Source organism: Pezoporus occidentalis, unplaced genomic scaffold (genome assembly GCF_034315485.1).
Source record: "Pezoporus occidentalis ecotype Australia unplaced genomic scaffold, CSIRO_AGI_Poc_V1 ctg93, whole genome shotgun sequence".
Classification (NCBI taxonomy): Eukaryota; Metazoa; Chordata; class Aves; order Psittaciformes; family Psittacidae; genus Pezoporus; species Pezoporus occidentalis.
Genome location: NW_026916294.1, coordinates 4,958,988 through 4,974,286, shown reverse-complemented (window position 1 = coordinate 4,974,286; position 15,299 = coordinate 4,958,988). Strand labels below are relative to the sequence as shown.

The window sequence follows — 15,299 nt, the reverse complement described above, 5'->3', positions numbered from 1 at the left end:
GTTATTCTGTAGCTAACATTGATCTAGAAGATTACACTGCAAGGTGTAGGTATGTTTTAGTTGTTGTTTTTTTGCTTGTCTGGTCGTAGTAGCTCTCAAAGGCTCAAGTTAGGTTTGTTTCTTGCTCAAAGTGCCAGGGAGGGAAAAAATATAAAGGACTTGTGCTCTGTTTCAGTGCTGGCCTTAACCTCACCAATCTGTTACTGCAGTTCAGTTGATCCATTATAGCTGTCCATGTGTGCAAGCTTCGCCTGAAGCAAATTCAAAGTAATTTGAGTCACCTTAGTTTTCAATGAAGCAAAGCAAAACAACTCAAATGATCCTGCCTTGGCCATGGGCTAAGAGCATGCACACCGACAACTGTGATGGATCAGCTCCCCTGAAGTAAAATATTGGTGTTGCTAAGCCTAGAAAATTTTAGCATTTAACTGGAGTATCGTTAAAGCAGCACACTACAGGGAATCTGTGCATTTATATTGGCATGGAAGTGTTTGTGCTGCTGCAGCTACTTCCATAGGCAGGGGTATAAATACTTCAGCATAAAGCATCTTTGTTCAGGTTATAGCTGGATTTGCATTCAGATCTTTATCAATAGAGCAGATTGGTTTAAAAAAATCAAAATTGTAACCTACTGAACTTTCTAGTAGAGCTCATGCCTTGAGTGTCTTTGTTATGTTAAAATAGGCTGGAATGCGAGTTTTGAGGAGCTGTGACATTTTGTCTTCTAGCAATTCAATTATGAGCTGCCAGACTTTAATTACCTTAGAGTTGTTATCCTACGTGATTTTGAAGTGGAAGTTGAAAAGCATGCTCTTTAACGGAAAGAACAATTGTTATGCTAACAGTTGTTCACAGTGAAGACTCTCTTGAAGAAGGTTTAAGTGTGAGGAAAGGATTATTACTTGGAAGCAAAAATACAGTTTAATTTGGTTGTAATTCTACGTGCATTTTTTTATGGATAAGAAAAGGCTCAGGTGCCTGTTTCCCAGCTTGGCTCTTCCAGAAAAGGCATAATAGGAATATTTTCAGAAGTATACTACAGAAATTCTCCTGCCTCTGTCTGGGAGGGGGAGAAAAGCCCCCAAACAACCAAACCCTCTCCCAACCTTCATTAAAACTTTCCTTATGCTTTCTGTATGATAAGGACTCCATTTTCTCTCCACCTCCTTTGTCCCTCCAACATGCCCATCAGAAGAGTGATTTTGGATGCTATCCTTTCTCATTCTCCCCATATTATAACTGACAGGTGATGGAGCGGTTGTTTTGTCCAAACTCACAGAACAAATAACAGAAGAATTAAGGTGGCATGTTTTCCCAACCTACATTCCTTTGATGGTATCAGTAGGTTATGCAGCATCTGTACAGATCAGTGTATCAGGCTGAGTTAGTTTTGTGGTCCCGTCATAAAGAGATAGAGCATCTCAAGAGGATGCAGGGCTGCAGAAGAAATAACGTATAGTGAAGATAACACATCCATGGCAGAGACTTGCTCTGTTTCATAGGGCTTCCCTGTGAACTAACAGCCAGAGGTTGTTTCCTTTCTGCCTTTGGAGATTCTGCAATGACGTGGGGCTTAACTTTAGGTACACATTGAGCAAGACAAATCTTTTTGTTTCTTTGTGATTCTTCATGTGCTGTTTCACTGCATTGGTGAATTTTAAAAATGCATTAGAAACAGCAACTTTCTGGTCATCCAGAGGTTCAAGCCTCTGCTTTAGTTTGCTGTAGGTTTTACTGATCTTGTATTATTCTGATTGTCCATATCAGGGGACACCTTTCACTAGACCAGATTGCTTAAAGGCTTATCAAACCTGGCCTTGAACAATTCCAGGGGTGGGGCAGCCACAGCTTCTCTGGGCAACCTGTGCCAGTGCCTCAGCACCTCATAGTGAAGATTCAGCCTAAAGGGAAAAGATAGACTGAATCAGATGTTTTACTGTAAAATTGGGAGTGCTACTGTGAATCTGTATTTGTGGATTTTATCTCTTAGCTAGGTTTGTAATTTGCTCAAAGAATTCATTACCTCAGATGGTAGCTGTTCAATTTATTATACTCCTATTAACTGCATTATTGGAAATGAGCATGGTTTAACAAAAGCATGCCAGAAGCACAGATTGTGCTCTACAAGAGTCTTTCAAGAAGCTTTTTTATTTTATTTTCCTAGTTTCTGCATTCAAACCATTACACCAAATTAAAGAAAATCTTTTAATTTTCGTTATTAGACCTAAAACTATCTAGGAGAACAAAACCCAAACCTACCCCACAGTTAAATGGCTGATCCTGAGAGAATTTGCAGAAACCTGCTCAGCAGACTATACTGATAAAAACTTAACTGTAAGCCCTGGCTTCCTGTGTGATTTTCTGTGTGCTAACATCTTTCCAATACCTGCGGATCTTTGAAATAAGAAACATTAAGAATTGTGTGGTTATTGTCTTGTGGGTATTTTATGCAGCAAAACACTTACCATAACAAATTGTTAATGGCCCCAATTATTTGTCTGTAGTGGGCTTCTGCACTTCCATGTGATTTCCCTTATTAAGCCTAGATGTCTGGTTCCCTGTTGCCTCAAAAGCCATGATCAGGACCAGGCTGCTGTTGAATACAGGCACACTGAATAATGCTTGTATTTTTGACCAAGAAAATGCTATGCAAAACCAGTGAATGATGCAGTCGAAGAAAAGAGGGAGGATGAATGAAGTGAAAGGGGGATGAATAAGAGTGAAATCCCATAGTTAGACCTCCTACTTTCCTACTTGTTTCTATTTGTTTGCGTGTGGGGGGATAGTATTGTTAGCTGTTTTGTTACATTGCTATAGGGAATACATAGATACCATTTTCTTGATGTGTCATTGCTTTCAATACAGCCTCTTACAGAGGCAGGACTTTTTGGGGAACATCTAATTTCTGAAATGCTTATGGAAATATACATAAAATTGTGATACAAAACCAACCGCTTTCTTTGCATAACTTATCTCTTTCTCTCTTTTATTCATTGCCACTTCCATCCTTAGTATCTACTTACCCCCAGGTCACCCCTGCAATGAAAACACACTTAAGAAATTTCAGGTTTAGTGTTACTTTCTTTTGAAGGAGTTTGGGGTGAGGAAAACAGAAGTGCAGGGTCTTAGACTTTAAAAGCTGTATGCTTGCAGCTACCATTTTTAGTACAATGCTGCAAATTCTCAACCTGCATGAGCTATAATTTGCTTTATCCCCAAGGCTAGGAAGGAAATGCACCTGTACAGCACATTTCTCTTGTTCACTAACAGGCTTTTTTTGTGTGTGAGTGTGATTTTTTGCTGTGTTATGTCCTGACAGAATACGTATCATTAGCATGTCACTGGAGATTTGAAGCTGCTTTTGCAGCTCTGAAAAGTTGATTTAAGGGTCAGGGTGACTAGTTACTCTACCTGGTAGGTTTTTGCACTGCTGTTTTGCAGTCTTGAGCAGGAGCTGTGCGGTGTGAGGCTTTCTGTGTACTCTTCCAAGTGATGTTATTTATCCAAAATGTCAGCTCCTACAAGAAGATTGTTTTAGCAAAGGAATTGATTTGCATTATTATGATTTCTTTAGCTTCACTGTTTCTCTGTGTTTTTGTAATCAATCATTTCTCAAGAACCTGCAAATCAAAAGGCAACCGTTTTTCCGCCATCAAGTAAATGTTGCCTTTGCTAGGAAAAATTCTTGTTGCCCAGGAGCTTTTAGACGACCAAAAATGCTGTGCAAAAAGAGCAAAATATAATTGCTTTTGTTGAACAGTATGTTGACCTAAGCTTAATACTGAACTGCACGCGATGTCTCACTGCAGGCTGCATGTGGGAAGGTGTTTCCTTCTGCTGCTTGTTCAGAAATCTTGCTGATTAGCAAAACCTTTCATTTTGCCCATTGCTTTACTGAATTCTCCCCATTTCCCTCTGAGTTCGAATTTGGATCCCACATCATGCCTCAGACTTGTTACGTGTTGTTTTTCCAGCAGCACAATGCAGGCCCGCTGTGGAATGGAAATCAAAGGAAGAGTTGCTTTTGCTTTGTTCAAAGGCATGCGTCTGCAAGCCTGTGCTGGGTTTCCTCTCCTGCTTGAATCTGGTGGGGTGGTGAGGCTTGTAAACAGCAGACATTTTTCCCCATCAGTGCTTGATTCACAGCTTTGGTTGAAGGCAGTAATTCATCATTTTTGTTGCCTTTCACTGGAGACCTTGAAGCTTGAGCAAAATGTGGAAGATCCTTCTGCTGTCATAGATGGTAAAATAGTTTAGTTCAGTGTCCTGTGCTGGGCTACGTGGGAAGGAAAACCTGGGCCCTTTACTATTAGTCATCGAGGTGTTAGATAATCTGTTCTTATTTGAGCAGTCAGGACTGTTTTGTCTGATTAGATATACACTTAAAGATAGAATAGTTCTTCCAGGACACTGGATGTTATCTGTTGAAAAGGTGAGAAAATCAAACCTGTTGTTTATTTTTAAAAACAGAATGCCTCCCAGCTCCCTTCCCTTCTTTCTTCCTCTTTCCTGACACACTACTGTCATTACATTACTGCCTCTGTTTAATATTTCATAGCATATATAGAACACCAACACTTAGGACAGGAATGGGAAACTTCTGCACTATATCCTCTGCTTTAAGAGGTGCAGTCAGGTCAAATATGAGTCACCCTAGCAGCTTTCTTGGTAGCTAAAGGTGTTTGTAGTTGGATGTTCACAGTGCTGTAAAAGAATGATTGCTAGGAAGAGTTTATATGCAAGTTTCCATGTAATTTAAAGCCTTGTGCTGCATGAAGAAAGGTAGGGGAGAGGATGGGAAATGGCAGTGATGTTTTTTTTTCCATGCTTCCTCAGTTATAGACCAAAATCAACTCTTCCTAAGGAGCTGCTGACCAAGGAAGTTATCAGCAGGCTTTTACTTTGCTTCTTGTTTCTCTTCTTTCTGCCTATGGATTCTGTCCCAATGAGAATGCAATGGCTGAATAATTCAGGTGTGATGTGTGATGCCACACAATAAATTGGTTTTGCACAATACAGGTTTTGCATAAACTAATTTAGGTGTAGTGCCTAGGGTGCATGCAGAAGGTCTGGGCTGAGAGGTAAGAATGACTGGAAAGCACCAAAACCACAGCACAACTTTCCTAATCTTTCTATATTTTTCTTTTCTGTCCCATTTCAGAGTTGTACATGGTACAGTACAAGGCATCTCTTTTTCTACTTAGAGGGATTTGTTCCTTTGCTGTGTCTATGAATTTGGTTTCAGATGAGGTATAGTAGAATGGTTTGAGCTGGAAAGGACCTTAAAGCTCATCCAGTTCCAACTCCATGCCACAGGCAGGGACACCTTCCACTAGACCAGGTTGCTCCAAGCCCTGTCCGACCTGGCCTTGAACACTGCCAGGGATGGGGCAGCCACAGCTTCTCTGGGGATCCTGTGCCAATGTCTCACCATCTTCACAGTGAACTGTGGAATATCTCAAGTTGTAAGGATCATCAAGTCCAGTTCCCTGCACCTTGAAGGACTACCTAAAGCTAAACCATGTTACTAAGAGCATTGTCCATATGCTTTTTAAGCTCTGGCAAGCTTTGTGCCACCATCACTTCTTGGAGAGCCTGTTCCAGGGACCAGCCACCCTTTCACATTTCCCTAATGTCCAGTCTGAACTTCACCAAATGCAGCTTTATACAATCTCCATGTATCTTCTAACGAAAATAAATACTTTGGTACCATTCAGTACTTGGCACCAGTGTAGTGAAATTTATTGTACCAGTAGGAGATGATTAAATGCCAGAAGAAAGCCGAGTTAAATTATGAAAGCTATATTTCTGTTGCTTTAAAATTGACTGGGGTTTTTTTGCATGTGTTTTGTTTAACCATGGATAGCCTCTATTAATAAAGCTGTACTGATACTTCTTGACACTGCAGATGTAGGAATGTGCTATATGCATAAATGCACATAAAACGTCGTGGTCAAGTTTTAGTTCTGTTTACAGAGGGGTTTTAGCAAGTACAGCATACAAGATTTGCTGAGACTGCATTCTGGCCATTTCTTTTCTTAATTCATATAACCACTTCCAGTATGCAGTTATCTGGATATCATTAATTATCTCAATATCTGAGACTCATTAGGTCCAGATTGCAGAAGGCATGTTAGTTATACATGCTCCATCTGTTCTTTTGACGTAAAACCAAAAAGTATCTACCCCATGTTACACATCTTTAATAGTACAGTTAAGGTTCCTAAACAATACAGAAGAGATTCTGCAACTTGAGTAGTGCGTTATCCAGGCTGATTTATGTAGTTGTTTTAAAAATTGGTGAGTTTAATAAGTGATGTCCTAGCATATTCTCCTTTTAAGATACTGACACAAACAAACAGAAAGGAATCCCTGCAAAGAGGAGCTGAAATAAAGTGCAAGAATAACATGCTGTAAGTCACCAGCAAAGGAAAAACAGACTTTGAGGATCGTGGGGAGCAAAGAGGAGGATGGGAAGCTGTGATGTTTTCGCTTTGATGTGGAACATCCATCTGCAGGTTTTCTGATGAGATACACAAGCTAGCCAAGTACAGTGGTAAGGCAATGTCATGCTCTTCTGAGCCCTGTTGAAGAAGGGAACATAACAGGCAAGTGGTAGAACTGGAGCCCTGAGTTTTCATCCTGCTTTCTGAACTATTGGACAGAACTTCTAATATTAGGTGATATACTGTATACTAAACTGTGCCCAAAAAGCAAAGAACGTTTATTGAAGACAATGGTCTGTGACCCCAGAGCTGTAGGCCCAGCAGCAGTTCCATTTATTTAACTGCCCTGCATTGCCAGTTTGTCAGGCTGTAAATCAGCACAGTTGTCTTATGTTTTAATACAAAAGAACAGATATACATCAACTCTTCTATAAGCAAGTGTAAAGAACAACTTTGTATTTTCTTCTATTAGTAATGGAAATGGTAAAAAGGTGTATGTAATAAAGCCTTCAAAGACAATAGATGTTTTCTGCACAATGCACATGGTTAACATGCACAACTAAGCACAACTGTCTCCATATAATGTAGCTTTCTGTTGTGCTGCAGTGCATTTCTGAGATGTTTGGCCATAGGGCAAAACTGTGTTGCAGTGATTAAGGCTATTATAGTGAGGGACATGGTTTTAGATACTCCACCTCATAGAATCATAAAATTGTTTAGGTTGGAAAAGACCTTAAACATCATCAAATCCAACCTTTAACCCAGCACTGACAAGTCCACCCCTAAACCATGTCCCTCAGTGCCGCATCTGCAGGTCTTTTAAATACCTCCAGGGACAGCGATTCCACCACTTCCATGGGAAGCCTGTTCCAATGCTTGACCGCCCTTTCAGAGAAGAAATTTTTCCTAATATCTGGTCTAAGCCCTTGAGATAATTTCCTTTCGTCCTGTTGCTTATTACTTGGACAAAAGAATGACACCCACCTTGCTACAACCTTCTTTCCTGACAGCATTGACTCTGTTCTTGCTCTCTTGTAACTCGAGTTTTGCAAAACTGTAGTCATTCCAAATTTATTTAGACTTACTTATTTAGATTATGCAGCCTTTGCTTCCTATCCAAAACTCCTTTTCAAGGTAACTAAGTGCTCTTGATCAGAAGACAGTGAAGGAGCAAATAAAATATTGTATGTAAGACGATTTATACAGTATTTTGGAATAAGAGACGCCGTAGAAGTGTCAGTGTGAAACGTTACTAAAGATGTGTATTTTTAAACCTTAGGCTGGGCGATGCAAGTTGCTGCCTTTATTTTCATTCAGAGGAAGTGGGAAGATGACAAGAGTCACTTTGAAAAAATGCTGGATTATTTCTGTGACATTCGTGAACCGCTGCAACTCCTCATCTTTCCAGAAGGAACTGATCTCACAGGTAGGGTGTGTTTACCGTCTCCTTGTGAAATGTTCAACATGGAACTTCTTGGTTGTGTATGGAAACAACTAAAAGGAGTCCAAGGCAGGAGAAAGACTGGGTTCTCATGGGCAGTGCAAATCATAGTAAATGGTCATATGTGCTGATTCATTTAAGAGGCACAAACGTAGTTCCACTGAGAGGCTTTGCCAGTCTTCCTGACATAACTTATGTTTCAAAGCATTGATTATTGAAATGGCTTTTGATTAGTCAGTGCTGTATGTACATTGCATTAGCAAAAGTAGGTCTCTGGATCAGGACTAAATCGTAGGCATGTTTTCCTTTCCTGTATTACTGTGGCAAACAGGGCAAAATCATTTCAGACCCATGGAAGAGGAGCACTAATCTATGAGACTTCTTGCCTAATGTTTTGAGAAGAGAAAATTGAGATAGTTGTTCCTTGGGCCGTGTAAGCAGTCTGTATCTGCCTGTGTAAGAAAAATATCTCCCTTGAGCAAGTGTTGACATTATCGTCAGAGTACATCTAATGACTTTAATCCTTTAGTATTAATTCTTAATAAAATAATATCTACCTTAATACAAGTATCTTATGGCATCAGTAGCAAGCTGCTAACCAGTGTTGAAGATAACTCAATTGCCAATAAAAGATACAACACTGTATGAATATTCTCTGGCTGTTCATGCCTTCAGCATGATTTGATAAGCATCATGTTTAAATAGAAAATCAATTACAGTTAAGCTCCTACCTTTTATTGTATTTAAAAGAATTTTTACTATGCTTTCCATTGCAGATATTTTCAAATCATATTTTATCTCAATGCCAGATCAGTAAGTACTAGACATAGTATAAAAATAACAAACATATACTGCTGTTTTTCTTCCATGTTTCTGATATCCATAAAAATTGTATGCATAGTATTCAGATGCTATCACACTGTAGGGAATTGTCATCACTTCATCAACCTTCCTAAAAGAGGATGAATTCATTGTTTGTTATTGGGCTGCTTCACATGATATCTCTTGTTGAATTAGTTATTTTGTATCTAAAATTAGGAAGAAGGATGGAAATTATCTCACTATAAATGATTTTCTTTTTCCTTTCAAATAATGAATAACTGTTCCCTCCTAGCTCTGAATTACAAGGTGAAATCTTTATCTTATTCACGGAGTCAGGAGACCTCTCCTTGGGTCACTCACACCCTCTTTCTGAGTAGGTGTTTCCATCTCAAGATGACTGAAGGAATTGGATTGTTTCTAGTTTATTCCATAAATGTTGTAATCCCTCCTGATATTCCTCAGGGCCAACAGATTTTAAGGAACTGAGGAAGTTTCATACTGCAGCTTTAAAAAAGAAGACCTAGCTGTGGACTGAGACAGCCACTTGTGCTTCAGAGTCCCAAAGGCAGTGGTGGGGATGCTCCTACCTGAATGTGGAATTGCTTAAGGAAACACAGGTTTTTCTCTCTGCTGTTGTAGCTGATTAGTATTCCTGTTCTTATTTCCTTCCTCATACGTGTGTAACACGTCCTCTTTAACTTTGCATTGTCAAATGGGTACCTGCACTAACTGTGCTGTTGTGAAGCCAGCACAGATAGGTGGTGATCATTTCCCCCTGGGTTGTTGAGCAGCCCAGGGAGGAAGCAGTGCAGTGGGAAGGAAGGAGTGATGGGCAGGGAAGAAGGGAAGATGATAGAGCACTGCTTCCTTGGGCAGTGGTGCTGGCTTCTGACATGTCAAACTGTCTGGTGTTTAGCGCTCTAACTCACCATCAGTAATGAATGCCACTTTGAGATTATATCTGAGCATAAGATGTATAGAGACAGGTAAAACCCTGGGGCTTTTTCTGGGAAAGTAAATAGCTCTCCCTATCTAATTGTTTTCACAGGAAACATTAGCTCATATATTTTAACATATTAAAGGAGACAGGGCAAAATCCCTTGCCAAGCTAATAGGTTTATGCCACATGAGAATGATAGAACATAATGTATTTTATGTAATGTTTTGAAAAAATGACTTTCAGCAAACTGTTACGTTATTGACACATTAAGACCTACTGCAGCCTCACGTTCCATCTTTTAGAATAAGTAATAAACTGCAGTTTTGTTCTGAATGATCACTCAGTATCCTAGGGGACGTTCTGCAAACATACAGGTAATGGCTCTTGTTTTCTGACCACATTTCAAACCTGCTTATTACTTCTGAAGACAAAATTCTTCTGGTGCTTAAAGTGAGAAATAACATTCTACGTGTACTTCACTGAAAAGCAGAATTGCTGTGCAGCCCTGTGCTCCTATCATTGTTTTTATCCTCTTAAGTGGCCACATGACAGTGATATGTTGACTTCTCTTTATGAGAAATTGTAGAATGTTTTCGGGTATTTGAGAAGAAAAGATGTCAAAGAAATGTAAAGTATGACTATTAATACATGGGCCATGCCTGAATGTAGGTTGGTGAAGTACTTTGCAGTGGGAGATGCTATGTAAATAAACCTTAGAAATAGTAATGTCATGAACTGTAAGCGATGTTTTTTGCCGCTTGGATGTATAGGGTGTGAGGTAATAATTATATACTTATTTCTGATAGGTTGGTCATCTTTTCACTCTGGAGTACTTCAAGGTTAAAGCTAAGTGCGTCAAAGGTATTTTATTGTAATTGCTTAAAAAGAAGCCCTCGGCAAATGAATGTGTAGCCAGACTTTCTGAAGCCCTGAAGCAAACAGAGCAACCATAAGTCTAATGCTTCTGGAAAGCTGGAATACAACCCACCATTTTGCTTGTTCTTTTGTTTTTCTTGGTGTTCCTTACAAGACTCTTTGTGGTAATTCTTCAGAAAGCGATAACAAAAAATAGTTGATGTATTGCTCTGCACCTGTTAAAGCCTCATTTCCTATGGATTCCTGTCTGCATCCCTGTACATGGTCTTTTCACCCCAATTTCTCCTTTCTCCTTGTGTTTCCTTCCATGTGACATTTCCTCTGCAAACCTCTTGCTGCTCTCTCTGCAAGAGGCATCATGAGATCTGGCTCATCCTAACCAACACTTGTGTTAACCGATGGCCTGCTGCATGCTGTGCTGAAAGCCCTGATGGAGCCTGCCCTGGCTCTTCCTGTTGTTAAGATCTGTACTCTCAGAGGCTGCCTTTACTCAAATCATTGTTTTTTCTAAATCTCCTGGAGGCTTAGTCATCTTTGAACTTCTTGTCTCTGTCAAACTTTGTTTGCAGGTGGCAATAGCTTCAAAAGTTAAGGGGAACAAACAGGTGGACAGAGTGTGATTGCACAGACCTTTTATACTTGAGGAACAGCTAAAAAATAAGTAGGAAATCTTGCTAGAGTCCAGATTTTGGCAGGAATTTTTGATGTCAATCACAGAGGGTAACTTTGTTGGATTCTTCTCTTTTCTAGTAAATGTGATGTACTTTGGTAATACAAAAAATGATTGCTCAAAAGCACTGGTGGAGGTTGGTGTAACATGTCGTATTTTGAAAGTAGCACAAATAAGAACAGTTGCTTAATACCTTTCATGCTTTCTATGCAAACCTCCTATAGATAAATGAGGATTTTTAATTTTAATTATTTTTTTCTTTAAGAGAGATTTTTTGAGTACTTGCTTATTCTTTCGTTGTCTGGCACCAATATAATTTGAGAGTACCTGAAGTCATAGAAGTACATGTATGCTTTTATCACAAGTTAATTTAAAGGAAAAGGTAGTACTTAATATTCAAATATCAGTGCACTAGTACTGCTATTTCAATATTAAATACTAACAAACAAAAATAAAAGTAGTGGATAATTGATCAGAAATAGTTGTATTAAAGTTGCCAGAATCAGCTTTCCAATAGGCTGATGAGGGAAGTACAGGAGGATGAGGGAAGTTTATAGTTCTTTTGGGTGACATCTAGCAAAACGCATCAGCCTGGACAATGCTGGATCTGTAAAAGCATGTGAGCATGTTTGTTTGAGAGGAGCTAAGTCTGCATATGTATTCCATGGGGAGCACAGGCTTAGTTTTGTGGGGTACAGGTCTTGGAGTTTTTGTACTCTTTGTTCTCACATGAAGTACTCGTACTCTTCAGGCTCATACGAATGCAGCTTGTTAGTGCATTATGGCTTTCATCAACGTCCAAATCTAGAGATTTCTGTTTTAATTCAAAACTAGCTCACAAATTAAAAGTATAATTTGACTTAAAAAAAAAAAAGGCATTTGTTCGCTTTATCCTCTGGTTTTCAGAAGCAAAAGCAATTTAACTTCTTAACAATCTGTAGCTCAAAATGAAGAAAATGTGTTAGCGTAATTTCTTCTTCAGTTCCTTGAAATGAAATTCTGAAGTGTAGTGCTTCCAGAAAGTGCCGACTTTCTGAGCTTTTCCAGCCTACATAATTTTGAGATAAATGGGGAAAAGTGTAATCAAATGATGTACCAAAGGCAGCACCAAAGCAAAATAATTGTAAGAGGTTATGGCCAGACCCCTTACATTCTTGTTTGTTTGTGTAGTTTGACAATTGCTCTGCAGTAATGTCTAAAGACTCAAATAAATTGACTTCTTGTGCTTGTCACCACCTTAAGAACATACCCCCTGAGAGGCAGCATGTAGTCATTGAAGGAGACAGAGGGGGAGAGGCAACTCAGTGCAAGACTGGAGAAGACAGAGCATGAAGCAGTTCTGGATCAGAAAAGGTCCCACATCACCCTCTAGTAATAAATTGGTTGCTTTGCATGACAGCTGATTATTCTACTTACTTTTTTTTTTATCATAGGAGCAAATAGAACCAAGCAGTTAAGATTAGAAGTACACGTCAAAGGAACGATGAGCAAAACCTCTGGGGGTAGGTTTACTTTGGCTTAAATACAGTATAAGTAAGAAAATACTTATTTCTAGAAAGCAACATTTACTTGTATTTGTCAGAAAGGGTGAGCAAGAGTGGGCATTACACTTAGCCAAATGATGCGAGATGCATTTTGGGATTGAGGGGACCCAAACTGAATTAATTTCCTATCTCTGTTTCAAAAGCTGCTTTATGCAATTTGTGTGTACTGGAAGCAAAGAAGAGAACATATGTTTCCTCTTTTTAGGAAGTGTTTTCACTATCAGCCTTACAAAGCCATCTTTCACTTTTTCTGTTCTTTCACCTGAGGATGTGATAATCGGGACTGATTATGTAGCTGACAGTGTAGCCTCATCTTTGGTTAAGGGATTTTAAAGAGGGTTTGTTGTGTGGATTCCCTCACGTTGGAGAGGGTATAAAATGGTTTTCTAATTTCCTGGGTCTCTAGGTGTCACCTAATGGGGAACATCCCATTTTCTGCCTTATGTTGAATACAGTTCTAAGCAGGAGACTTGCTCTGAATGTTCCCCGTAAGGTTTAGGTACAAGTGTCTCTCACACAGGGACCCCAAACAGCAGTAGGTCTGCACCAAGGGGGTTGCACTGGATAAGATGGTAATCAGTGCATTTATTCATAAGCAATAGCAGAGAAAGAAACTGTTTTCTTCAGTTGCTGACAGTAGCAGGAGGGGGAGGAAGGGCATTCTTCCTTTTCAGTAGAGAGAAGGCACATCCTCGCTTTGCTTTCAGGATAGCATCAAAACCCTTTGACCTTCCTGACTTGCAGTAAAAAATATTGTTTAATGCACAAAGACCTGTGGCTTGATAGTTGTTAGGAAGGGAAAAAGGAGATGATGTTTCCAGATGACAGTGATCATTGTATTAGCTGGGAGTGTTACTCCAGTTCTAAAATCCCATTACACTAGAGTCATGCAAAAGGGGAAAGGAACAACCTCTGTTATATAAAACTTAAAGTCCAGAGGCAAGGCACAGATACAGATATCAGGAAATAGCTGAACAGTGTTGGCTGGTGTGCCAGTGTCCAGCTGTTCACACGTTTGTAGAAAGGCATTGTAGTAAAGGGTAATTTGTAAGATGTTTTGCAGATGTTTGTAGTGAGTTCTTTCCAAGTGCAAGGAGGTGCATTAAGAGGAGGTTTGAAGATGATTACTTCAAGGCAGTGGACAGTGGAGGTCCCAAACCTTTTCTGCAGCATCAGTTAGGTCTTGCTTAGAAAGCAGAACTGTGCATTTACTCTTCGGTGTTCCTGCAGTGCAAGTAGGAGTGTTTTGCAAACACCAAGGTCTTCATTTTCATGCTCCCTCTGAAACAGAGCGCTAGTGAGAGGGTTTTTCTGAGTGCTCATTAAATTTGTGCACTTCGAGATGCTCAAGACATTTAAGATTTAAATTTTTTTTTGACTGCTTAACTTTATGTAGATTTACATAGCACTTGTGTCTCAAAGCTTTGGATTGACTTGATTTGCAGATTGTAAATGTGCCAAAGTGAAACCCAACTTGGATATGCAGAAATTGAAGAAGATAACTTCTGTCCTTTGGAAGAAACAATACATTAGCTTATAAACGTTGTGATTAATTAATTTAGAACATTTACTTGAATCACCACAGAATCTGGAAAAGAACTGTTGACTGGCATACTTTTTATGGGAACACTCTTGGTGATCAGCGTCATTTCTTAGAAAATGGAGAGTCTTTGTTGAGCTAATAGTGCAATACAATTACGCCTAAGAGGTAGAATCTGCCTTTTCAGAGGAACATGTAATAATTACAAGATTACTTTTGCCATTTCTGCCATTCCAAGTCTTGCTCAGACCTCACTTAGCAAATTTTGTTGTCGCAGAGGTAGGAATCCTAAAGGCAAGTTCCTTTCACTCATTCAGAATAGTCCATTTTCAGTATTGAATTGAGTAGTAGTCGAGCAGGCAAAAATAGATACTTGGATCAGATGGTTAAAGGCATAATGCATATGTCCAAGGAAAGATAAATTTATGTAGCCAAGTGTAATTTTAGTATTCCACACATTCTGTAATTTTAGCAATGCTTCTGGAAGATGTAATGTTTTCAAGTATTTGTACATTCTGGCTATTTGGCAAGAATGAAGTCTTTGGGTTCTCTTTGCTGAATCACTTGCTTGGCTACCATGCAACAGTTTTCCTTTCCTCCAAATCAGGAAATGTGTGCACTGAACCTCAAGGGTTGTATGTATGAAAAGCAGTGCTTTTACACATGGGAAACAGTAGGTCACAGGGAAAAAATACTCAATATACTGATATGCTATAACATTTATTAAGAGGTAGATAGTCCTTTAGGAGAGACGCATGCATTTTCTGATAATCAAAGGGCTCATGTCATTTAGTAAAAAAAGAAAAATGCAGGAAAGTTGCATTACTGCTAAAAGGACATCTCACACTACTGTTGATTTTTCTGCTTGAGCTATTCTTCATTTACAGGAAAAAATATGATTATAAGGGAAAAGACTTACCTATAAGTATCAGTTCTGTTAAATTATTAAGCAGCAATATGTTTTCATTACTCTGTTTCCCATCTCTGTTAAGGTTAACTCTGGACTCTTAAAAAAACTTC

At 39.2% G+C, this 15,299-nt stretch overlaps 1 protein-coding gene across 7 annotated transcripts in view; it reads left to right on the top strand.

Annotated features, from left to right (window-relative positions):
* The window catches only part of LCLAT1 (lysocardiolipin acyltransferase 1), a 118,650-nt gene that overhangs the window by 47,809 nt on the left and 55,542 nt on the right, over positions 1 to 15,299 (top strand). For 6 of the 7 annotated variants that reach the window (XM_062605831.1, XM_062605830.1, XM_062605835.1 and 3 more), the window contains one exon: positions 7,726 to 7,872. The exons of the other annotated variant lie outside the window; for it this stretch is intronic. In XM_062605831.1, the coding sequence (XP_062461815.1) occupies positions 7,726 to 7,872 (147 nt within the window). The remainder of the gene's footprint in view (positions 1 to 7,725; positions 7,873 to 15,299) is intronic. 7 annotated transcript variants of the gene reach the window in all.